The sequence below is a fragment of the Aspergillus ochraceoroseus genome (genome assembly GCF_002846915.1).
Source record: "Aspergillus ochraceoroseus IBT 24754 chromosome Unknown P175scaffold_1, whole genome shotgun sequence".
Classification (NCBI taxonomy): Eukaryota; Fungi; Ascomycota; class Eurotiomycetes; order Eurotiales; family Aspergillaceae; genus Aspergillus; species Aspergillus ochraceoroseus.
In genome coordinates, this window is record NW_024468476.1 from 6,141,973 (window position 1) to 6,167,249 (window position 25,277).

Below are 25,277 nucleotides of genomic sequence, written 5' to 3' on the forward strand. Positions count from 1 at the left end.
GGTGTATTACCCAGCTAAATATTGTGGCCGCCTCATAAATCCTTTGGAAGTGCCTCTGGACCACCCAATTCGGTAAATCATGATCATCATTATCATCATCATCATCTATACTAGCGGGGACAGTGGAAGTGAAAGAGCATCTCAGCCTGTTCAGAACTCTGAGTCCAAGGCCAGCCTCTTAGCAGAGTGTTCAAAGAAGACAAGAAAAAAAATAAATAAAAAATAAAAAAGAAAAGAAAAAGAAAGGAAAGGAAACAAAAGGACGAGGAAAAAGTCGTAAGCGCTCTACCATGCCAAACTCCATTTACCACAAAGAGAATCAAATGTAAGTGTCAATATCCGCCTCCCTGAACAATGAACCAAATCTTGGTAGGGTATAGTAGCAGTGATAATTCAGCTCTTTAGGGCCTCTAGACGTCCTCGCATTTGCTCCAGAGCGGCTTCTTGGTCCTCGAACTCCTCTTCGGCTTGCTGAGGCTCCTCCACGGTTGGTGCTTTGATTTCTTCGACCTGCGATAGCTTGCCCTGTAGGATCTCCTGCAGAATCTTATCCACTTCCTCATCAGCCTCCAGCTCTTCATCTTCCAGTAGCTCGTTATTCGGAATGGCGTCGTCCACCATTTCTTCGATAATACCTGCTCTTACTAGCTCTGTCGCGAGCTGACGCATGGTTGCCGATAGCTGCGGCAGATGGATCAGGGTGTTCACATCTTTCATGATCCCGGTGGACTTTTGTAGACTGCCCTGGATCTTTCGCACTGAAAAGGCTTCGTTGACTTGCATCTGGACACTCTGAAGCTGAGCGCGGCTCGTTGCTAGACGGGCTGATTGTCTTCGGATCCGCACGAGTTCCCGGGCGAACGTTTTGGTTTCGACGGCAACCTGTTTCGCATGGGACGGGTTCCGCTGCGCCCGTTTCGAGGCAGACACAATATACTGCTTTGTCTTGGCATCAAGTGACTTGAGTTGTGCGATATCCCGGTCTAATTGACGAGTATTTGCGCGAATGAGCTGGTTACATTTACGCATCTTCAGAAAAGGGTGGGTCATCAGTTAGGACAGAGAGAGAAAGCAACAGGATCGGTTCTTACGGACCTGTGTTTGGGGATCGGGACCAAAGAAGACTGCTTTGAGAGTCTCCATGATGAATTTGTTTTGCTAGTTGAGGCCAAAAAGACTGGAAAATTGGGGTACTTCAGTTCAGGTGTGCAGGTGGGTAGGAGAAGCCTAGGACGATCAATTCTCGAAGATGAAGTGGGCGGCGGGGTATGTCCTGTGAAGGCGATCCAAGAGGGTTTCAATGAGGGAAAACGATTGCAGAGAGACGGGAGTATCAAAGATCAAGTACGATGCCACCCTACGCCAAACAAGTATGAAAGACCCTGTTTCTGCTTCTGCGGTCGTTGTTGGGCTTGCCACCAGGGTGGACGGAACTTGATGGTCGCCAAGAATAAAATTGAATTGCTGAGTCAGCCCTGGATACAGTGGATAACTTCCAAATCCAGTCTAGTTATGCCCAGTTTTGCTGCCTGGATGACGTTTGGACGCCTGGACTGGTCGAAAGCCAAAAGCGGAGGGCTTGCAGAGTACAAACTAAGCAAACGATGCAAATCCACCAAACAGAACCGTCCGTGGGACAGTTCCAGTACTTTCTAGCACCAATGCAACTAAAGACTTGCGTCTTGTTGCTCCTTCTCCTCTCTCCCTCTCTCTTCGCAGTCAGTCAACTAGCCCTCCTCTCATTTCTACCCTCCACTGAAAACGCGAACCTCTCCCGAAGCTTTTCATCTCCTCTATCTTTCTTTTTAAACCCTGTCGTCATAATGCCCGAGCTCCCTCAGGTCCACCCCGAAGGTACGTTGTCCTATCATCCCTCATGGCTTCCCCGCTTTCGTTTATTCACTTTATTTTTCTGTGCAATCCGTCACCACCACCCGAAAATTTCGAGTATTTCGGCGTGCGAGCAATGCGATCACGTTCTGTGGTAATGCCTGTGTCGCTTTTTCAGGTTGCTAATTTGCATTTTTGCCGCAGTCACATGGGCTCAACGCTCCTCTGCGTCTGATGCCGAGCGTAACTACCTCTACGTGAACATCAAGGCTCCTGATGTTCCCCGATCTGATGCGACACTCAACATCACCGCCACCAATGTCTCCTTCTCTGGTCCGTCTAAGAAGGGTGTACAATACCAGGTTTCCCTCGACCTGTTCGGTGAGATTGAGCCCGAGAACAGCAAAGTCAACCACAGTGACCGGGAGGTCGAACTTGTCCTGCGCAAGAAGGAACTCAAGGAGGAGTTCTGGCCCCGCCTCTTGAAGACCACTCAAAAGATCCACTTCCTCAAGACCGACTTTGACAAGGTATGATCCTACTGACAACCCCGCCCGCTAGATTGCATGACCAATTCAGTACTAACATCTGCGCAGTGGGTCGACGAGGATGAACAGGATGAAGCCCAGGATGAAGACTACGCGAACAACTTTGGCGGATTCGATGGCCTTGACCAGGGTGGTCTAGGAAACATTGATTTCTCCAAGCTTGGTGCTGGACTTGGTGCCCAAGGTGGAGCTGGAGGCGCTGAGGAAGGGGAGTCGGTAAGTTTTTGACCTCTGGGTAAAAAAGTAGGTCGCCAGGTCAAGCTAATTCGGTGGTTCAGGACGACGAGGAAATGCCGGAACTTGAAGAGGCCGACCAGAAGGGGGACAAGATCCAAGAGGTGGCTTAAAAAGTCCTAGTGGTTTTATCCACGTGCGATGAAATTAGAGTCAGGGGAGAGTCTGAGTTGAAGGTGAAGGGACCCCCAATAAATATAATGGAAGAGCATTGCCGATTATCTTAATCGTGCGGTACTCAGTTAACCTCTAGTAATCTGATCAGCCGCTGGGGTTGATGTGGGCCTCTACTGGGCTTACTTTAGTTTACTAGAGACAGGATTGCTTTGGGGCATCAAGATTAAAAAACAATAACGTTATTTTGCCTGTTTGTACGACCATTATGAGAACACCGACAAATTTAACAAAATCCATCGTTACGAGTGCATACTCTCCTCTAGATGATCCACAGATAAGAAACTTCCGCCGTATCTAACAGTGTAAATATCGCATCACAAACGGCCCACTAATAGCTTACTTAGTGATGTGATTTATTAAAAATATGGCCTTGCTCGGATGACGTGGAGCAAGTACTACTAGTTGTAGGATACCATAGCATTTATGCGTGGTACTCCGTACATACATGGGTTATATTATTCGTGTCAGGGCTGCCTTGAAGTACGAGCCAAGAGATCACCCATGGTCAAGCCAAAGATTCAAGAATTCCTCCCCTCTGAAAGGGACTGGGATATATGCACCAATATCCTTTTCCTATCTTCAGATAATTAGTCAAGAAGATCTTCGCCCGTAGACTGAACGTATATACCTTCGGGCTTTCCTTTCATCGTCCTGATCATATTCATATTCAAAACGAGAGAGCCACCATATGTAATGGAACACAAGAAAAATAAACACCACCCGGAAAGGGCATCCACCCGTATCTTCAATGGTTTCTTAGGGTACAGATGCGCAATATCTTGCTTTTACCCTTTTAACAGCCGTTCAGTTCCTTCCCACAGCTCATATTCTGCCCTCCCGTTCGGGAGAAATCATCCGAAGTATGTACCTTACTTCGTCTATCCGCCGTCGCATCAGAAGATTTCGATTTCGAACGTATTAAGCCACTACTCCAAGCATGCGTTGCAGACGCGCCGGTAGACGAACAGTTTCGCAAATTCATCAGAATACCGCCAAGATGTCGACAGGGTTCTCAAATCTGGCTCTCTCTATGTAGGGCTCCCGCATTTTCGATCAACTTTCTTTGGGAGGGTCAGTGGGTTTTGACATCAATGTAGATGGTATTCAATTTGTGTCTACCATTCTTGGTTTTCTACGGATGAGCGAGGAACAGTGTGGCTTCGACCCTTCATTTATGATCGTGGTATTGTAATACACGCTCATAGCAGGCTTACTGGCAAATCAGGGTAGTTAGGGTTATGCTTAATTCTGGGAGCAACACCAGGGCTTGCCAGACATTCACTATCTGGTACATATATATGTATATGTGATAATCAATATAGACAATCTATTTCCTCATTCCTATCTCTAGGTCTGTAGTATACGGAATCCCAGTTGATTGGCGGTGAACCGATGATGTATGTATGGGAGGTAACCGCCCCTTCCGACCTAGTCTCCAGGGTCGCGCCTTGCGCGCCCCCGACAGCTCAACGCTCAGGATAGCTTAACGCTCAGTTTTTTAAAATTTCAATTATCCTACTTTAAATCTATTTTATTTAACTACTACCATGTCAGAAGACTATCATGAAGTCGAAAAATGAATTAAGGATACTATAAATGCCTTATACTTTCAAAAAAAACCTAATATCTCCAAAACTATACAAGATTTTAACGTGTCAAGGCACTGCCTTGGGGCACGCTAGAGGGGTTGTAGAACTTGATCCCAGCGGCGACCACTGACTATAAAGTTATCTCTGGCTCAAGATTTTATTATTTGTTAATATATTGATACTCTAGATGATCTAGGAGTCTACCTGTAACCTTAAATAATTATAAATTATGCAAATTCTATCCTATAATCCTCCCACGAAAACCCAGAGACCCAACCACCTGAAGTTAGCAAAAAATGGTTTAATTAATAGCTTTTATGGAATCCTAGATATATAAGAAAGCGGGTAAGAGTTATGGAATTAGATAGGAAGAAAGTAGAAGATAGAGATCTTATCTCTACCTAGTTTACTTGTCTGAAATATATTCTTTTTACTAGGAGTATCCTACCTGAAAATATATAGAATTTTGATGAAACTAGCTTTTAGATTGGAGTTAGAAAGAATTATTAGGTTGTCTAGTATGTAAAGAAATACTAAAGGGCCTATATTTCTTCTAATTCTAATTAGGAATATGTAACTGTAGTTAAAGTAGTTAATATTATTGGATATACTATAGAACTACTTATTTTATTAAGTAGTAAGTATATTCTAAAGGGCTGGTTTAATTAATTAGAACCTAGATATTATATTGGGGTTAGTAATATAGGTTATCTAAATAATAAGCTTGCTTATTAATAGATATAAATATTTAACTAGTATATAAAATCCTATATAAAAGGCAAATATTAATTTCTTATTTATGATGGTTTTAGATCCTATATAACTTTTGAATTTATTAATTTCTATAAAAAGAATAATATTATTATCTTCTTCTTACTACCTTATATAAGTTATATTCTTTAATCTCTTAATATTAGGGTATTTCATGCCTATAAGTATTAACATGCTGAAGCAGTTGCTAATATAGAATATTCTAGAGGTAGAAAATTTACCAAGGTTAAATTTCTTTATGCCCTTTATATAATTTAAAAAAAAATCTTTAAAAGGTATATAATTACCCATAGCTTTTAAAATACTAGAATTATGCCTTTTTAATCTCAAGAAGTTCTATAATTACTACCTGAAAGACCTTCTACTTGACTAATTATTTCTAGTAATTCTAGATCCTTTCATTTCTTTAGAAGCACTCCTAAGACTGCTAAATACTTTAAATTCTATATATAACATCTTCCCCGAGCAGAGGAATATAGATATAGCTTTAAAGAGAAATTAAATAATTTTATTAAAGGTAGTATTGCACAGGCCTATCTAGCAGAATTATTAAAGGATGAATTATAATATTATACCTGGGTAAAACAGGCCCGCCATGAGCGTGCAAAGGCTTCAAGATCCTGTCTACAGCAAGGAGATACTATATCTAGTCAAAATTTGGCTAAAATAAAGTGGTTGGAAAAGAATTATGATATAGAGAAGGAATTATCTAAATTATAAAGGTAATAGTTAAAGGTCATGCAGGAACTTGTTACCTATACCTTAAATTAGGGAATTATTTTAAAGAGATATTGGAAGTCTAGGAAGATACAGGAGGTATAAAGGTTTATTTATATCTATTTTATATTAGAATATCTTTTAATTTGGGTATACTAGATTGTTTTGAAATTGAAGCTATATAAAACTGAGCGTTGAGCTGTCCTAAGTATTGAGCTATCAGGGGCGCGCAAGGCGCGACCCTGGAGACTAGGTCGGAAGGGGCGGTTACTGCATTATTCTTCAAGTTCCACACTGGGAATCCCACACCAAAAAATGTGGAGGAGGAAGACAGAGACACTTTGCGAGTTTCAACCTCTCACTCCCACAATCCTTGAATTCTATTCTACTCCCTATCGTCACGTTCGACGGTTCGTCCTCTGATCTGCTATCTCACATCTCCTTACAGAGAGTACTTTTTTCCCTGCCTCGTCTCCCTCTCTCTTTACCGGTTAATTTTTTTTTTTTTTTCATTCCGCCTTTCCTCTCTGCCCGAGCCGCACTGTGGCCCCTCCCTCTCTTCTCGATCTCAACTGCCTGCACGACTGGTTTAACAACTACCTTCCTAGCGGTTGCTGCCTTTTTTTTTTTTTTTTTTTTTTCTTTTTTTTCACTTTCATCTGGTTTCTTTATAGTTTTTTTTTTTAAAGCGCAGATTATATAAAAGTTTGCCCAGCATGCCTCCTAAGAAGCCCGACCAGGCCAAGAAGAAGAAGGCCACTGTCGAAGACAAGGTTTGTTTCCATCGCGCGTGCAACTCAACCAAGACGTAATCTGAAGCGATTGCTAATTCCTAATTCTTCTTTACAGACCTTTGGTATGAAAAATGTACGTAGCGCGATGTTTCCCCGACTCGATCCTCTCTCACTTCATCCAAGACCTGCGAACTAACCAGACTCTCGCTTTGAACAGAAAAAAGGTGGAAGCGCCAAGAAACAGATCGCACAATTGCAGGCTCAAGCCGCCTCCAGCAAAAACGCCGATGAAAAACGAAAGGAAGCCGAAAAGCTTCGTCGGGAGGCTGAGAAGAAGGCCTCTGAGCAAGCGAGGAAGGAGGCCGCCGAACTCTTTAAGCCCGTGCAGGTTCAGAAGGTTCCCTTCGGGGTGGATCCCAAGACTGTCCTGTGCGTGTTCTTCAAGCAAGGGAACTGTGAAAAGGGCAAAAAGTGCAAGTTCAGTCACGATCTGAATGTCGAGCGGAAGTCAGCCAAGAAAGATCTTTACACGGATTCTCGAGATTCGAAGGCCGCAGAGGAGGAGGCCAAGAAGGGCGATACGATAGACCAGTGGGATGAAGAAAAACTGCGCAATGTTATCCTCAGCAAGCACGGCAACCCCCGGACGACCACGGATAAGGTCTGCAAGTTCTTTATCGATGCAGTCGAGAATCAGAAGTACGGTTGGTTCTGGGTCTGTCCTAATGGAGGTGACAAGTGCATGTACAAGCATAGTTTGCCGCCAGGGTGAGTTTACGATTATGACTGGGTCTATCATTTACAGGTCAGAGCTAATTAGGTTTGTTAGTTTCGTTCTCAAGACGAAGGAACAGAAGGCAGCGGAGAAGGCCCTCATGGACAAGTCCCCGCTCAACAGCCTGACTTTGGAGGACTGGCTCGAATCCGAACGACACAAGCTCACCGGTGAACTTACCCCTGTCACGCCCGAGACGTTCGCCAAGTGGAAGAAGGAGCGTCTCGACAAGAAGGCCGCCGAAGAACAAGCTCAGAAGGCCAAGGAGGCTACTGGAAGATCGCTGTTTGAGAGCGGGAACTGGCGGGCTGAGGACAGTGAGGCTGAGGACGAGGATGAGGATGATGAAACCTGGAACCTTGCTGCCCTACGGAGGGAGACTGAGAGAATCCGGGAGCGGAAGGAGGAGGAGCGTCTGGCGAGGCTGCATGGTGAGCCTGTGCCGGTTGTTAATGGCGATAATGTCGAGGCGGAAGAGGGGAAGACGGAGAGTGAGGGTGCTGGCGAAGACTGAACCCTCTCCACCTCCAAGGTACGGAAACTTGGGGCATTCGCGCTCTGCGGTTCCCCTTCCATCCTGGAATCAGCTCGCCAGGCGGATTTCCAGGCGCATGATGGTGTTTGATCGTGCTGAGTACAAGGCTTTTGCATTCTTTGGGTTGTGCTTCCGCATACCAAATGAATTGCCTGGTATTTGTTGTCGCGATTCAGGTTGAGGGCCTTGTGGTTGACTTGAACGCTGGTGGTTAGCGTCTTTATCCATGGCCCCACGGGGCAGCCCTCGGCTGTTGGAGTGGACATTCCAGAGACATGGATGAGGACTCGAGCGCAGCAGCGAGGACACAAGATTGAGATATATCCTTGTGTGGCAGGGAAGGGAAGTGGAGGTGAGGTAGAGGAAGATAGACTGCCTGACATGATGTGAAATGCTATGCTAGATGTTGTGTATGTAACGACGGTCCTTTCATCTACGTCAACCAAGCGATTCTTTTTTTTTTTTTTCTCTTGAGAGGTAGCAGGTTAACTTTCCAGTTACTTTCCACTTCATCTGTGACAATGGCTGGGGTACGGAACTATCTCTTGCCGAGGTTTGTGATTTTACCGCGGTCGATCAGAATACCTTCAGGGGCTGTAAAGCAGGACTTCATCAGTCGTCACAAACGGGAAGACGACTGCTCCAGAGACTCTCACCCACCTGGACAGCCAAGCCATGCACTCGCTCCACGTCATGAACTTCCCCTCCCATTCGTGTCTCCTAGCCGGATGGACTTGAAAGAGAGAATTACTGCGATTATTGCTTGCCGAAGACCGAATACGAGGTGGTGCGTGAATACTTCCTTCATTGGTTAGGAACGGAGCCCGAAGTTGAACTCCCCCTCTTTTTTTCTCCTTCTCCTTCTCCAGATTCCAGAGTCAAGATTTCAGCCATTCCCCATATTAGTGGGGTTGATGATTTCTTTCAGTGCCAGCGTCTAATGCCTAGAGAAGTAAGCACTCACCTCGGCGGGAGGCGCCAGTCTGCCGTGAATTAGGGCCAAGCCGGCTTGAAGCGTTGTTTTAATCCGCGCCATGGTGGGCTGGTATAATTGGAGTCTTGTGCATTGGTTTAATGAATCCCCATATACTATCTAGTACGTCATGTCATGACTTCTGCTTGGATGAAGCGTGAATTCATGGAAAGACTTGAGGGGCGAAACAAAGAAAGGCCCTTGCACGGGTTTGAAGTCGATGACACCCCAGGGTCTTCTCCTCACTGAAGATTTTCAGCCTTGGGAAAAGAGACGAATAAGAGTAACATGGATAATCCCTTGTACTTGAAATGCCACGAGACCAGTGTAAGGGCTTACTGAACTAGCTATGGTAGTTCCGGAGGATATTGGTACGACCATTCAAGTCCGGACAAAGACTTGAACGAGATGGTGTAACTGTTACCTCGCGAGGATTCTGATGGAGGGCAAGAGGGCGCTTGGTTCCAACCACATTGGTAAAGTCCAAGATGAGAAATTTTCCCATATAGAGTAGTTAGTACAGAACTCGTACGGTGCCAGGGTTGAGAAGGCTGTTTACAATCCCCCCTCTTTTTGCTGACGGGAGACAGGAATCTTGGTCATGATAGATACCTTGCCTTGCGTTCACCACGTGGTTAGGAGATATTCCAAGGGGTTTTTTGATACCAGGCCTTTGTACAGGTCCCCAGTTCTGCTATACCTATCTTATGTACGATCCCAGAACCTGGAGGTGGAAAGAAGAATAGGCATTTCGGGTGGGGAGGGAGATTATGGCTCAGTGGCTGACCTGGCGTAGAGCCTTATTTCCTCCACTTCAGCATCAAAGGATCAAGTACGGAGTAGATCCAAATAAAGTCAGCATCCAAATGAAGGATTCTTTACCAGCAGCACTGTAATTTACTGCCATGGTACCTGCTGTCAACCTCATCTTCCACCTCGTCCTCTCTTCATTAACATCCAGACGTATCCAAACATCCCCCCGTCTGTTCTTCTCTTCTGATTCCCTACTATCAGGAGCTTCCTCCCTGATCTGATGCTTTCCAAGGACAGAACCCGCTAGGATGGATCGAAAACCCTCCTCTCCAGCTCCTGAGCTGAGACCGTGACGGGAAGGTTTTTTTTTAGCTGCTTCCCCCAGACTGTGGGAAAGAGGCAACTTGCGGGGAGATCCCCGTATGATCGTGGGAGACCAAAGCCAAACAGCCCATTTCCATCAAATCAGGGCTTTCAGTCAGAAACACTTATTGTTTGGTGGCGTCGACATAACTGTCTTGTGAGCAGGGTATGCAGTCTGAGGGCTTGAACTTGGTCCAATTACAAGGCAATCATCCGATGGCAACGTTGCACCTGGTCAACATGTTGGCTCAGTAGTTTGGACTTTTGCTTTTGCATTCTCAAGAAGCTCATCACCTGTGACAAAAAGGGGGTGAATCCGGTGGTGCTGCTGCATTGCTTTATGCACTGGCTTATGCTTTGCTGGGATGTTGTTGTGGGCCACCACTTCCAGCTCCAATGCTGCTCTTCTATTAATATCGCGGATCCCATCACCAAGCCTCTCCTTCCCCGGTTCTTCTGCTCTTCTCTCTCTCTCTCTCTCTCTCTCTCTCTCCTCGCTCACTGGCATTGGCATGATAGCTGCTGGCTCTGCCTCTCCGTCACCTGGAAGCTTGCCAACAAGATGAAGAAGTTTTACAATGTCTACTTTCTTTGCGGGTTCATCACCTTGGGTAAGGAGCTCCGGCTCTGGTTGAGAATCAACGAATATGAAGACTGATTTCAGCTTAGGTGGTGGCCTGTTTGGTTTCGATATTTCATCTATGAGTGGTAAGCGGCCCTTACAGTCTCACTGCAGCAGTCAATCGAGCAAACGTCTCACCCACGTCTAAGGTGTCCTCGGTACTGCGGCCTACACCAATTACTTTCAAGTCGGCTCCGGTCAATACAAACAGGTGAGTCTTGATCGCCAAAGTCGACGATATTGCAGCTCCGTTCTGATGATTATCAGGGAGGCATCACCTGTGCCATGCCCTTTGGATCCCTCGTCGGCGCTCTGTTCTCTAGTTTCCTTGCGGATAAGTACTCTCGTGTAACGGCAATCCAATGCTCCTCGATTTTGTGGATTATTGGTTCGATGTAAGCAACTATACTCTTGCTTTGTGTATCCGATGCGTTACTTATCATCGCAGTTTGATGTGTGCCTCAAATGGAATTGCCTTGCTTGTAGTTGGCCGTGTGATTGCTGGGCTCTGTGTTGGCATTGCTTCTGCCATGGTCCCCGTCTACCAAGCAGAGGTTGCCCCCAAGGAAATCCGAGGTCGGGTAATTTCGTTACAGCAATGGGCCATCACCTGGGGTATTTTAATCCAGTATTTCATCGTGAGTCCCCGAAGTAGTAGCCCTCCCGTCGTCCCTGCAAGAATTGCTAACGGAATCTCAGCAATACGGTGCGAGCAACATCGACGGTGGCCCTTCCAACCCAACGCAGAGTACGGCGGCCTTCCGCATCCCGTGGGGCATCCAGATCGTCCCGGGCGTGATCCTGTTCTGTGGACTGTTCTTCTTCCCCAAGTCGCCTCGCTGGCTCGCCAGCAAAGACCGTTGGGACGAGTGCATCCAGGTACTCGCCCGACTTCACGGAAATGGAGACATCAACCACCCCAAGGTTCTCGCCGAATACAAGGAAATCCAGGATGCCTTGGCTCTGGAACGCGCGCAGACCTCGACTAGCTACCAGGAGCTCATCAAGCCGCGCATCGTGAAGCGTGTTATCCTTGGAATGAGTCTGCAGATGTGGTCCCAGCTCTGTGGGATGAACGTCATGATGTACTACATTGTGTATATCATGCAGAGTACCGGAACAGGCTCTCCGCTTCTAACAGCCTCCATCCAGTATATTCTCAACACGGCCCTGACCTTGCCTGCTATCCTGTTCCTGGATAAATTCGGTCGTCGCCCTGCGATTCTGATTGGATTCTTCATGCAGGCTATCTTCTTGTATATCGAGGGAGGACTGCAGGCAGGATTCGGTAGCCGTAACGACTTCAGCGACCCAAGTCTAGACGCCATCTCGTGGACCGTCAAGGACCACCCGGCAGTTGGAAAGGCCATTATTGCCCTCTCCTATCTGTTCGTCTGCTCCTTTGCGACCACCATCGGTCCCACCTCATGGACGTACCCCGCCGAGATCTACCCAGCCAAGGTCCGGGCCAAGGCAGTGTCGCTGGCGACGGCATCCAACTGGGTGTGGAACTGTCTGCTGGCGCTGTTTGTGCCGCCTCTGCTGTGGTCAATCAACTGGAAGATGTACATGATTGTATGATCCCCCCCCCCCCCCCCCCCTTTCATTTGGGCAGCTCTGCTGTCCTGATTTCAATTTTATCCAACAAAAGAATACTAATCGATTTCCTTCTTTTCTGGGGGGCTCTAGTTCGCTGCTTTCAACACTGCCGCCTTCGTCCACATGTTCCTAACCGCCCCCGAGACCAAGGGCTTCACCCTAGAGGAGATGGACGAGGTTTTCGACAGTGGTCTCCCCGCTTGGCGTAGACTCGACAAGACCAGTCGTCTGGACCAGATGGAGAAGGATATCGCGGAGGGCAACCTCAAGGTCACTGACAAGGCTGCCCACGAGGAGGATATCGAGAAGACAGGCTGAGGACATGAGATGAGACATGAATGAATGAATGGATGCATGTATTTAATTTCTGTTCGGGCTTTTCGGAGCCGTGGACTTGCAGATATGAAGCGGCGCTTTATTGATTAACTAGTGCTGTGGGTGCTTAGCAAGTGTATGGATAGGTATTAACTCACTATTGCTGCAACCTCCCTAATAAATTACCCACCCAGTCGTTTCAATATATTTCGCATTGACTATGCGTAGTAAAAACCTAACCGCGTGCGCTCAGGTAACTTGACTTTACTCCAGCAGTATTGAAAGCATGCACGTACTGGAATATATGTCATATGTAGACATGGAAGAAAAGCTCGGTGGAATTATGTCCCGCAGAAAGTGCATAGAGGGTGCGAATTATATCTGATTCCGGGTATGAGTTTACTGATGTCCCGAATGTGTAAAAGCCAAAAATATACGGGTTGGCGTGAGGCGAGCAGGTACCACGGGGATGAGTATATCCAGAACCACCATGCTGACTCCCGAAGAAGGTTGAGTATGGGGGGGGGGGGCTCATAACATGATAGATGCGATTACTTCATGTTCAAAAAATTACAGCAGAGACTTTCCCTGTACCAGGCCGTGTTCCTGCATCAACGACACAACATCGGACGCTACGCCCCATGAGAGCTCAAAGCCTCGTCCGCCTAACCCATAACCATGCACAATTGTGCGGCCATCACCTACCGTTTCTGCCTCGAGTCTGACGCCACCTTCTCTCGCTGGTCGACGGCCAACGATGTCCCGAAGAACGTCGAATTTCGCTTCGCTTGCAGGCGGAAACGGGAACCACTTGGCCGCGTTCGCGAGCAGCTGTTGTCGAGTGTCTGACGACGGATTGGGATCCCAATTGTGTGGCTGTTTCGTGCCCCCAATGATGGTGCCGCCTTCAAGTGGACGAGGGATGCAGAAGGACCACGTACCATCGGAATTCTGCCGGGTGATGGTTGCAGAGCAAGGATTGCGGACCAAGCAGGTTTGGCCTGGTGTGTCTCGGTTTAGCCCTGGGTAGCCCCTCCTTGAACGAAACGAAATAAGGAACTCACCTCGGATAATGAACGATTTGGGATCGGCAAATCCCATTCCCGTGCAGTTGATGACGGTCTTGACGTTGCCTGCGAGATAGAAGGCCTCCATGGGATTGACGACGGTGTGCTCCTTTGTCTGGCCGCCTTTCAGGACGAATTGGCGTAGCATATGAGCACAATAAACTGGGGGGTTGACCACAAAGGTGCGATAGGAAACTCCCCACTTGACCCCCACGGGCAATTCACTGGGTGGGAGTGGACGGAAGTCATCCAGATGAGCGTATGATTGTTGGATGACAGCCTCATCGAGGTATTCTGCCGGAGGCGATTCGAGATGTTCGATTCCATCGATGGCTTTCACACCGGCTCCTGGCTCCTGCGCCGCGACAACCTTGAAGTGCTCATATGTCCGTTGGGCTTGCTTTTCCTCTCGCACAGCCTGAGGTGATAATCCAGGGACAGGTCGGTAGTGTGCGCCTGCCCAGGGAGAGGCATAGTTGAGGGAAGTTGTGTTAGGAAAGTCTCGCGCAACGATTAAGATTGATTGAGAGCGATCAAGCTGTGGCTGCAGGCAGAGCGCTGTCGAGATCCCGATCACACCAGCTCTAAGGAATGCATCAGTCGGTGTTTCCCTGTAGACTTCGCCTTGAGGAAACATGTCCTTACCCGATAACTACAATTGTCTCCGTTTCCGTCATTTTATCACAAGCTGAAAAAAAAGGGTTGAAGAGTTAAAAATAGTCTGATGGGACAAAATTCTGGAGATGAGAAGAGATAAATGAATAGTCCTCGCGGCGGAGAGAAAGCCGGGGAAGCGCCGCTCCTCGGGTGTCTTATTGGAGAAGCATGAATACGAAGAGAAAACCGCCGATTATAAACGTGGATCACTGTTGCAAGTCGAGGGAAGATGCTACTTAGGCGTATTCCTAAATCGCAAGATCATGCGATGCCGAATCATGCAAAATGAGCGGAAAGGCGGTTTTCGGATATTAGCTTGGGCTACGATCTCTTCTAGATACGTCCAGTTTTATACACTAGTGCTCATCTGGTGAGAAAAGGATATCAACATAGGTGGTTTTCATTATTCAGGCTAGGACTCCAGAGTCTTCTAGACCTTTACTAGTCGTGTACGCCTTGTCTGGTTGGCTCAGCCACCACCGCATCACCATTAGCGCTGATTGCGCTTAAGCCTTATATCAAATCGTCGCCAGAGATTGAACAGTCCAAAACATCGTAACTTCCGGGCAAAACATCATCGCCCTCGGGCAAAGTCGTGAATAGGTCGGATGGCAGTGAGGCGGTGGTCTGGTCCCGCGGAGAAGCGATTCGGCGTGGGGGGTTTTGTAGCCGTGAGATGAACTGGAGCTGCCACGTCCGTGGCAGATTTCCCAGAAATATAATATTCATCGAGAAAAAGTGGTGTTTATAGTCCTCTTTGGCTTAATCCAAAGCATCGGGTAGCTTCTCGATCGTAAATTTGCCGCGAGCAACTTTCATGATTGGCACACCGGGAATCTTGCGCAGTCTGCGGCAAAGTTCTTTATCATTGGTCCCGACAATATAAATTCTATGTTTCGACACCTAGATGCCATCATCGGTCAGCGAACGGGTTGCATATTTTCTCTGGGTACTCAGCGATCCACATACTCTGTCAACCAGGCAGTCATCTGCATATGTGCCTTTGTGAGAACACTTGACCCGCTCCCATCTCGGATCCTTTGCTACCCGCAGTGCCAGTCGATACTTTTCACCGAGCTTTTCCAATTCCGCAATCGTGCAATCGGTGAAGGTTGGGATACATTTCGCGTAGAGCCTAATGTCTCCAGTATGAGCATGTGAATGGTAGGGGGTTGAAAGGGATTGCCTTACAAATCCATCATCGATGTGAGCAAGTCAGTCTTTGCGCGAATAGCGTGGGAAACGAAGTTGGTATCGACCAGGACTCGGTAAGGAGGGCCGAGAGCAGTGTTTGCAGCGAAGAACATGTTGGTGGGGGCTGCTTGGACATGGCGAGTCAACTCCTCAGCGGGTTTCTTTGGCTTGGTCTTTTCGGTCGCTTTCTTCATCCGCTCATCCCGAGCCTTGATGGTGCGCTTCACCTGTTGGGGAGATTTATCAGTGCGCTGTTTTGGATATGTAGGTCATCTTGGGTGGTGCACCAACCTGCGCAAACTTCTTTGTTTTCTTTGCGACACCCATTGGGAAAGATGGAGAATGTGCAGCAGTTGGAGTCTTTGGACAAGATATTCAATCAGAACGTTGTAGGCAAGATCAGTAAATTGAAGCTGTAAAGAAACAAAATTTATTATCGGCCCGATGTTTTGCCGGTCGCATCAAGATGCTGACGTAAGTTCTCCGACTCCGCCCGGATTAACTTAGTCCCTACTCCGTACGTCCGTTCCGCTAAAAAGGTGTCAAGACGTCCATTTCTACTTGATACCGTATTATATTGCCCCACGGATAGAGATCAGAATTCTCCTATGTTTAGGGCATGTTCTCAAGACAGTACGCTAGGGCCCGCCACAGTATCTAGGCCGGCACTTGAGGAGCTGAATCGGCTATGATGTATTTCTTATGGAAATCTGATGGAATAATGAGGTTGTAGGTGGCAAGGTTAGGAGGGAAGGAAGAGACAGGTGAGCCAGAGGGAGTACTAACTAGGTATGTATTTCTATTTCTTGATATATATATATACTCCCTTTCTCCTTATACTCCGTACTCCATTGCGTCTTTTTCCCCACTGCCAATTTAGCGGCCGTTCAGCTCCACTACCTAATCTAACGGCCATGGCGTATTCGCCAGAAATAGAATCGTCGTTACCCGCGATCCAAATTCCCCCATCTCGTCACCTCATTCTTCCATTCAATCTCCGGCACAATCGAGTCTTTGCCGAGAATTCTGAGCTATTATTCCGCCTCTTTCCCGACACCAAAGGGGTGTGGTTTGATGGCTATTTCTTGGTGTTTTGGCTCGGTACCTTGCCGCCGAAGCCCTGGCCCATTACTATTGCCGGTGTCCAGCCTTACTTCACGACTGATCCCAATGATGACGGTCCATCTCCGCCAATAAAGCGCTCGAGCAAATCGCGCCTTCGCGTGTCCGCTGAAATCGACGCTACCAACCTTCCCCCCGCTAGGATTGACGATGCATTTGAGCTGGTCTTTGACTTTTTCGCTAACTCTAAAACTTCGATTACGGAAGTTCAGTACTGGAACAATTTCTTTGTTATTGTTCTAGAGAATGAGGACACTGATCTAGCCGAAGTTCCTTGTGCCATAGGACGCTGTAACTGTTTCTACCTATTCGAGAAGGAGATGGGACGTCCAAAACCAAACGAATTTCAGGCCCGCCGGATCCGTGATCCGACGGGCGATGTCATCAACCACAGCGAGCATGATATATTGCGTCCTGGTGTCATGTTGAGCTCTGGAATGCATCATACCACTCACATTGAGTATCATACCACTTCTGGCGTCCTGGTTGAAGATTGTCTAGGCGAGAGGTATATGACTGCCTTCTCCGGTGGTTTCCCAAATGGCGATAGAGTTTTCCATCCGTGCGGCGTGGGAAAAGAAGTCGGACAGATCATCAAGGAAATTCCGCATACTGATGTCACCCTCGTCAAACTGCACGACAATGTCCACTTTGTCAATGCAACTTTCAAGAGTCCACTTGACGGAGGAACACCTACCCAATTGAAGGAATTCGTCCCAGTTAACCAGGTACAGATCGGCTGCAGGGTCTACATGAACAGTCCACTCCTTGGTTACTCCGAAGGTACGTGTGGTCCGCATGGCCGGATGCGCGTTCCGAGTGATGACCCCAACGAACCTGAACTGCAATGGGTCAAGACTCGCTGGGTCTATTTGGGTCAAGGATTCATCGACCACCTCGAAGACGGCGTTTGCGGATCGGTGATCTGGAATGACGATGGAAATGTCATTGGATTCTTCCGTTATGCACCAAGGTCAGGGCATTTCCTGGACTGGTGTCTTACTGGCGCATCTGATAATGTCATCAAACGCGGGTTTAAGATTGCAAGATAGTTGGGTCGCTGGCTTTTCGCTTTGCTGAATCTTTAGTTAGTTGGTTATGCTAATAGATCTTAGTCAGATTCGGAATACACGTGTGGGCGGAGATTGCCAGTCCACTGGACCTATTTTGCTTCAGAGAATGGATTGTGGTGACTATTGACTGCGGCGGAGTTGAGGCTTTTCGCACTTTTTACATGGCTGGTGGTTTGTTGTGTTATTTCCTTTCTATCCTCTTATTTCGCTACCATCGCTTCTACCTTTGTGTGGTATTACTTATGTTACTCCCGGAGGGTTAAGGGCCGGATATTAGATAGTCCTAAAGGGGTAGGTAGCTCAGTTGTAGAACGTAGTAATCAATTTCTCTACCTTGGGAGTGTGTGCTCGCTAGATTCTGACTGCAAGGCTTAAATAGACAAGATCCGTCAATTACTTATTTTACACTACCTGGCATCTATCTCCTCTTTTACGGATAGCTTAATTCAAAGGGTTGAATTTCCCTTCCTATTTAGACCTGGCATGATGCTATTCCCATCTTACTTTTAGAATCAATTTGCAGGGTATCATAGAGATATGAAACGGGAGAGCTACCAAGCTGCTTTGTATGTGGTGACGCAGAAAGGGGGGAGGTGAGCAAAAGGTATTATTAAAGGGGACTGTTAATGCCATACCCTGTATTGATCCAACCATACCCCTTCCCAATCATGCTACACCCCCTAACTTAATAATACTATATCTATTTATCACATAATTTTTTTTCTTACTATATATAATTTAGTATTAGAGTAATTTTATAAGGTATTATTATTATTATACATGTTATAATATTAATAACTACACTAAATATATATAGACTATATAGACCACTAAAATACTACCTAATCTTATTAGATATAAGAGCTTAGATAATAGTAAGGATGCTAGCAAGGTCAGGCCTTAACTACTTCCTCTACTAACTAACCAGACCTTCCTATCCTAACTAGTAGCTATAAAATTTCTTAATTTATTTACTATATAGCAAGAATATATCTTGACTATTAAGTAATTAAAATAATATAAAATTAATAAGAAGAAGGAAATATACTTAATTTATTTATATTATAGTTATAGGGGGGAATACTAGAATTAAATTAATAAAAAAAAATATTCTTAAAAAAAAAAAACTTAACTTATAAAGTATTTATATAAAGTATATTTAAAGCTTAAATTTAATAATAAAATATAATATTTTAAAATTAAAAATACTTTATATAATTATAATCTTACTTCTTATTTAATATATATAAAATTTTATTATTATAAAATAATAAAGAAAAAAGCTAATATTAAATCTTATTTTAATATTAGTTTATTAATAAGTAAAATTCTTTTTATATTATATAAAAATAACTCTAATTATATTATAAAAGATTATAATATCTATAATTAAAAGTAAAAATTATAAAATAAACTTTTTAATAATAAAATCTTTATCTAGATATTTTTTTTTATTATTCTAGAAACTAGTAACTAGATAATAATATATAAAATAAATAAATTAAATATTATAATAATAATATTCTATATTTATAAGACTTTCTTATAACTTTTATAATATTATTTAATAATTTTATTTATAAATTATATATATTATATAAATTAATATAAGATACTATTATTAGATATTATTAAATTAATTATCTATAATAAGACTTTTTATACTAGGTTTAGATTTATCTTTAATAAAAAATAAAAAAATTATAAATATTTTTTAAATTATTTATCTAAAATTCTTTAATAAATAGATATTACCCCTCCTATAATTATTATTACTAATAAAAAAGGTATCTTAATAAATATAATTTATAAGATTTTTTTATTTATATATAATTTAATCTATATATAATATATTTATTAGAATATTTTTATAAAAATATAATCTATTTTTACTAGCTAAATTATATAAGAAATCTATAGTAATAATATAATAGAAGTAAGAAAGAATAATAAGGAATATAAAGATTATATTAATTAATAGTAGAAAGTTTTCTAGATATTATTTAATATAATTATATATATAAAAATTAAAAAGAAGAGAAATTTAATAATTAATAATTTTAAAATTATATATAATAATAAGATCTAGCAAGAATCTATAAAATATATTATTAATAAATAATTAAATAATAAAATTTAATATTATTTTTTATTTTATTATTTTATAAATTATATATATCTTATATAAATAATAACTTCTTATAATAAGTTAAATTATTAAATACTTAAATAAGAGCTTTAAATCTCTATAAATAATCTTTTAGAAATATAATAATTCTTTAAATATATTATAATAAGATAATATATTAAAATATAGTAAATTTATAATAATAATAAAATAAAGTACTTACTATAATTTATAAGAGATCTCTTATTTTAAGTTATATTAAATTAGATTTCTTTATTTATATTTAGCTATATTATAAAGATTAAAGAATATTTTCTAAAATTTAATAAAATTTTATATAATCTAAATTATAATAAAAATATAAAGAAAATAATAAGGATTCCTTATATTTATATTATTAAAAAATATATTAATTATAATAAGCTTTTATAAATTTATTATTTTTATTAATACTAGTAATTTTATATAGATATTAACTTATTATCTTTTATTAATCTATAGCTATTAGTCTTTAATCTTATAATCTATAGGACCTGTAATTATCTAAGAGGCTTAATAAATATCTTAATAATAAGCTAGCTAGCAAGCTAGGGTAATATAGATAGATCTACTTAAAGAGAGCTATCTTATCATGAATATTAAATAATATATGAAAGTCCCCCTCAAACACCCGTGGTATGACCTGTACACCGTGCTGAGTTCTACGCGCGCTGGTGGTTCAGAAGAACTATGGCCCGCAGGGCTATTTTTTTATTTTTGTCGTGCTATGGATCTAGATATATTGATTAACCTGGTTAGATGCAAGGCTCCCTATATTATCTAGCTTTATAGTCTACTATCATGCCATAGTTATATTTAAGGCGCTCTATAAATACTATAGATAATCTAATTAAGTACTTTCTATGATACTAGTAAAGGTATAAGACTATTCTAGGCTAAAAATATTACTCTAACTATAAGACTTTAAAGCCCCTGGATAATTTTTCTCTAGCTATATCCTATTATATAGCTATTAAGTATTCCTGGGCTAGGTATTTTAACTACTATATATATTTCTTTCTTACTATATGCCTGTTTTTAATATTTTATAGTTATATAATTATAAAAATAGCTATCCTATAGTTAAGTATCCCCTTCTAATAGCTCCCCTTATATCCCCTATACCTCTTATTACTAATACTCCTCTAAATCCTAAGAACTATCAGTCTAAATTACATACTTTATATTTTCTAATTCTTAACTATATAGATCTAGAGTATCCTTATTATAGGGTTCTTTACTAGAAGGATAAGTATAATAATAATTTTATATTATATAATTCTATATTTACTAAATACTATTCGCGTAGTATAGTCTATCTACTCCTAGTTAATACTTTATTAGATATATATAATCTATAGTCTAGTATAAATATTAAAGCTATTAAGTTTTATTACTATATCTAGTAGTATAATAATATAGTCTATTTTACAGGTCTAATCTATTATAAGAATAATTAAATTTTAGGTCATGGTTCTTTTTAAATCTATAGCTAGTTATACTATATACACAGCCCCTTACTTATTAAGGATAGTAAGTAGCTAATATTTATATAAGTTTAGCTTTATAATCTAGTATATAATAATAAGATCTACCATACTTAAGATCCTTACCTTAATATATTTATCCTAGGCTATATTATACAGGTTCTTTTAAAGTATAATTCCTTTATCTTATTATATAAGACTACTCTAGAATAATTAAATATAGTAAAGATCTATAATACTCTTATTAATATTATATTTACCTCTAATATATAATTAATTATAAAGGAAGATATAGACTATTACTACTATAATATCCTTACCTATAATAAGGTCACAGCTATCATGCCTAATATTATAGATAACTTTAATTAGTATACCTTTTAGAATATTATCTTATAGCTATATTAGCCTAATAATAGTCTAGGTTTGACCTATATTAACTCAAGCCATGCCTCCTACCTTCTATTATAATATCCTGTACTATTCCTGCATGATAATACTAGCTAGTATTAGGGTTTGCAGCTAGATAACCCTAATAAAGAGAGGTAAAACTCTTATACTATAGCCTGAGTATTTCACACCTATTACTTATTCTAGTATCATGGGCATTTTAGTCCCTAGCTATAGGCTAGTTAGCTATAGTAGCAGTATTTAGTTAATACCTGGGCTACTATTTACCAGTCTAGGCTTAACTAGGTTAAGTAGAACTAGAATATTATATAATTTAATCTATATATAGATATTTAGGATGCCTTAGTCTATATAGATAGTAATATTTATATACTTACTAATATAGGTTAGAAAGTTATCTTCCCTTCCTTTATAGTTAGTAGTCCTTAATATATATAATAGCTATTCTAGGATACTATAGTAATCTACTAGTTTTATAGATTACTATCTCTCTTTATTATTTTTATAGTAAATTCTTATTAGAATAAAATTATATAGGAACTACTACCTAGCTAAACTCTAGATAACTATCTAGAGTTGGTTATATATATCTTTAAGTTAAAGTAGGCTATACTAGTTAAGGACCTATATATAAAGAATATCTTTAAAAAAGTTATTAACTAATTTTATACTATTAAATATTAGAAGTATAATCTATTATATATATATTTATTACTCTTTTTAGAGGGCTGGGACTATTTTTTAGAGTTTTATTATATTAATTAAGTAATCTTAGTAGAGCTGCCTAATCCTATAAATAATCTAGAATTATATAATCTAGTCTATACTTATATAGTTTACTAGCCCTATAGTCTAGTATTTAATTTATATACTCTATATTATGGAATAAGATTCTTTAAGAATAATATTATTAATAAGGTTTACTATACTAAAGGTTTCTTAAAGGCCTGCATATTAGAGACCTGGCTAAATAAGTATAGGTATTCTTAATATTAATATTATTATTATTCTTATATAGCCTTTAATAAAGATTTATTAGGAAGAAAATTTTTAATTATAGATAAGTAAGTAGTCCTATATAATCTATATTTTTTAAAGTAATACTAGTCTCATGTAAATATTAAGGTCTATTATAGAGTTAATATAGTTAAATATATTATAAAATATATTTATAAGGATCCGGACTATATAACTCTATAGATTATAAAAATTAATAAGGTTAAAATTTATATAAAATCTACTTATTTTAGTTTACTAGAGAGTATTTACTATATTCTATAATTTCTATTATACTAGGAATAGCTTCTAGTTATAGCTTTTTAGGTTTATAAGCCTGGGAAGTATATTATTTCTTATAATATAGGTAATACTATAGCCTATTTAAAGACTTAATTAGCCTATTTCTATACTCCTTTAATAATATTTTTCTATTATAATATTACTATAGTTCTCCAGGGTCTCCTGTATTATCTTTATAGTTAGATATTATAGATTTTTACCTAGGATTAGTCTAGATATATATAGAGGCCTTATTAGGCTGGGTTTATAATTAATTACTTATATTATTGCAGCCCTAATTATAGTAAGAGATTCTATATATACTTACTCCTAATTATTAAAATAAGCCCCATCTCTTTTAAGGACCTATATATAATTAATAATATTTTATATCTAATTTTTAAGGATACCTGCAGAGTTATAAATTTATTAGAAAATAACTATAAATAGTATATAGCTTTTAATAAGGTAAAGATTTATAAGGTTAGGTTAGCTCTATATAATCTTTTTATAATTACTTTATAATTTAATAAGTTTAGTAATTTATTAGCCCTTTAGAATATATATAAAAATAATATCTATAATAATTTATTATATTACCTGGAGTATATAGTAGTTCCTGCAGGTTTTAATAAATTATATCTTAATTTAGGTCTCTTTCTTTTAGACCATATTCTTTAGACTTATAATTCTACCTTAGGGTAGTATAATTTGCCCGCTTCTTAGAGAGTATAAGGTTGCGAGCTAGATATAATACTCTAGTTAAGAGGGGTAGATACTAATATTATATTAAAATAGTCCTTACTAGAGGATCTAGCTAAAATTGCCCTATAATTAGTAGGTAATCTAAATAATAATTAATATAATTACTTTAACTAGGTTGTTATAGCTATTCTTAATAGGACTGTAGCTAGTTTCTTCCTCTGGGGGCCTAGTAGTATAGGTAAGATATTTCTTTATTAGGCTATTTATTATTATCTCTAGACTATAGGGAAGTAGGTAGTCTATATAATTTCTTTAGGTATTACTACTTTGCTCCTCCTATATAGTTATATAGCTTATTTAATATTTTATATTTTTTTTAAATTAAATAAGATATCCACGTGCTCTATTCTTTTATAGTCTAATCTAGCTTATTAATTATATAAGATTAACTTAATTATCTAGAATAAAGTACTAATATAGTACTATTATAACTTTAAAGTAATAAATTAGATTTTTTAAGATATTTATAAGAATAATTACCTATTTAATAGAGTCCTAATTCTTATAGGTAGGGACTTTATTTAGACCCTACTAGTAATTATTAAGGTATTATAATCTATAATAATAGTAGCTTGTCTATAGTGGTCTCCTTTCTAATAATAATTAATAATTCTTTACTTTACTTATAATATATATCTACTCCTAACTAGTATAAACTATAAATATATAGACTAGCTAGGCTATATATCTTATAACCCTAGTCTAAATAGCCTAATTACCCTTCCAGGCTATATTATATAGAGCTATATAAGAACTACTAATAATCTTTATAAGTATATCTTCCTATTTATAGTTCTAGAGAGTTCTTTATATAATACTTTTTTTATAAATTAAGCTATTCTAGTAATCTAAAATATAGGATTAAATAAGTTTAATAATAAAATTACTACCTATTTACTAGGGCTAGAAACTCCTTATTATATAATAGATAAGATATTAATAGATAATATAGTAGCTAGCTATAAAGAGTTTACCTATAATTATATTATCTTAATTAATTTTCTAGGCATGCTACTATCTACTTTATAGTTAAAGAAGGATATACTAATTATAGTATTATATAATTTATAACTAGTAGAAGGCCTTTATAATAGTACTTAATTACTTATTATAAGTCTAGATAAGTACTTAATTATTAGCTATATTCTTATAGATAATTATATAGGGACTATTTATATAATTTCCTATATTATTCTTTATTTAAAGACTTTAAAATTCCTCTTTAAGCTATTTTAGTATTAATTTCTAGTCTATCCCTATTTTATAATAACTATTAATAAGTCCTAGGATTAATTATTATAGACTATAAGTCTTAATCTATAATTACTAGTCTTTTCTTATAGTTAGTTATATATAGTACTTTCTTATATTATAGATATTATATGGCTAATAATCTTAATAGAACTAGATATAAAGATTATATATAATATAATCTATTTAAAGATTCTATAATTTTTATAGGATTTTATAGTTAATTTTCTTTTTTTTATATATTTATTAGGGATCCTACCCTTAATTATA

At 39.9% G+C, this 25,277-nt stretch overlaps 7 protein-coding genes across 7 annotated transcripts; 4 read left to right on the top strand and 3 right to left on the bottom strand.

The window, feature by feature from the left end:
• Positions 1-31: 31 nt before the first annotated feature.
• On the bottom strand, positions 32-1,403 carry P175DRAFT_0498745 (ESCRT-III subunit protein VPS24). Its single transcript, XM_040896576.1, has 2 exons — positions 1,096-1,403; positions 32-1,029 (listed from the first exon to the last, which is right to left on the bottom strand). The coding sequence occupies exons 1-2, from the start codon at positions 1,141-1,143 to the stop codon at positions 394-396; spliced, it is 684 nt and encodes a 227-aa protein (XP_040757042.1). The 5' UTR covers positions 1,144-1,403; the 3' UTR covers positions 32-393.
• A 362-nt stretch (positions 1,404-1,765) lies between these two features.
• On the top strand, positions 1,766-2,879 carry wos2 (Hsp90 cochaperone SBA1). The gene is made up of 4 exons (XM_040900592.1): positions 1,766-1,854; positions 2,035-2,360; positions 2,427-2,594; positions 2,657-2,879. The coding sequence occupies exons 1-4, from the start codon at positions 1,824-1,826 to the stop codon at positions 2,723-2,725; spliced, it is 594 nt and encodes a 197-aa protein (XP_040757043.1). The 5' UTR covers positions 1,766-1,823; the 3' UTR covers positions 2,726-2,879.
• A 3,703-nt stretch (positions 2,880-6,582) lies between these two features.
• P175DRAFT_0430125 (translation machinery-associated protein TMA46) lies at positions 6,583-7,889 on the top strand (the record flags this gene model as incomplete). Its single annotated transcript, XM_040893411.1, has 4 exons — positions 6,583-6,639; positions 6,716-6,733; positions 6,818-7,368; positions 7,430-7,889. The coding sequence occupies 4 exons, from the start codon at positions 6,583-6,585 to the stop codon at positions 7,887-7,889; spliced, it is 1,086 nt and encodes a 361-aa protein (XP_040757044.1).
• A 69-nt stretch (positions 7,890-7,958) lies between these two features.
• On the bottom strand, positions 7,959-8,946 carry P175DRAFT_0554884 (uncharacterized protein; the record flags this gene model as incomplete). The annotated part of the gene is made up of 2 exons (XM_040900593.1): positions 7,959-8,309; positions 8,875-8,946. The coding sequence occupies 2 exons, from the start codon at positions 8,944-8,946 to the stop codon at positions 7,959-7,961; spliced, it is 423 nt and encodes a 140-aa protein (XP_040757045.1).
• Positions 8,947-10,561: 1,615 nt separating this feature from the next.
• P175DRAFT_0426692 (sugar porter family MFS transporter) lies at positions 10,562-12,538 on the top strand (the record flags this gene model as incomplete). The annotated part of the gene is made up of 7 exons (XM_040893191.1): positions 10,562-10,610; positions 10,669-10,707; positions 10,771-10,832; positions 10,889-11,016; positions 11,070-11,259; positions 11,321-12,196; positions 12,311-12,538. 7 exons carry the CDS (start codon positions 10,562-10,564, stop codon positions 12,536-12,538), a joined length of 1,572 nt encoding a protein of 523 aa, XP_040757046.1.
• Positions 12,539-13,105: 567 nt separating this feature from the next.
• On the bottom strand, positions 13,106-15,780 carry P175DRAFT_0507084 (uncharacterized protein; the record flags this gene model as incomplete). The annotated part of the gene is made up of 6 exons (XM_040898240.1): positions 13,106-13,536; positions 13,600-14,184; positions 15,090-15,162; positions 15,229-15,394; positions 15,451-15,680; positions 15,745-15,780. 6 exons carry the CDS (start codon positions 15,778-15,780, stop codon positions 13,106-13,108), a joined length of 1,521 nt encoding a protein of 506 aa, XP_040757047.1.
• A 587-nt stretch (positions 15,781-16,367) lies between these two features.
• On the top strand, positions 16,368-17,627 carry P175DRAFT_0490682 (uncharacterized protein; the record flags this gene model as incomplete). Its single annotated transcript, XM_040895802.1, has 1 exon — positions 16,368-17,627. One exon carries the CDS (start codon positions 16,368-16,370, stop codon positions 17,625-17,627), a length of 1,260 nt encoding a protein of 419 aa, XP_040757048.1.
• Between the last annotated feature and the right edge of the window lie 7,650 nt (positions 17,628-25,277).

Excerpts from the sequence above, each read along its gene's own strand:
- P175DRAFT_0498745 (XM_040896576.1), bottom strand. The coding sequence starts at position 1,143 with ATGGAGACTCTCAAAGCAGTCTTCTTTGGTCCCGATCCCCAAACACAG. Across the intron at positions 1,030-1,095 it reads GTCCCGATCCCCAAACACAG|ATGCGTAAATGTAACCAGCT; the intron begins GTCCGTAAGAAC and ends CCTTTTCTGAAG.
- wos2 (XM_040900592.1), top strand. The coding sequence starts at position 1,824 with ATGCCCGAGCTCCCTCAGGTCCACCCCGAAG. Across the intron at positions 1,855-2,034 it reads CCCTCAGGTCCACCCCGAAG|TCACATGGGCTCAACGCTCC; the intron begins GTACGTTGTCCT and ends TTTTTGCCGCAG. Across the intron at positions 2,595-2,656 it reads GCGCTGAGGAAGGGGAGTCG|GACGACGAGGAAATGCCGGA; the intron begins GTAAGTTTTTGA and ends TCGGTGGTTCAG.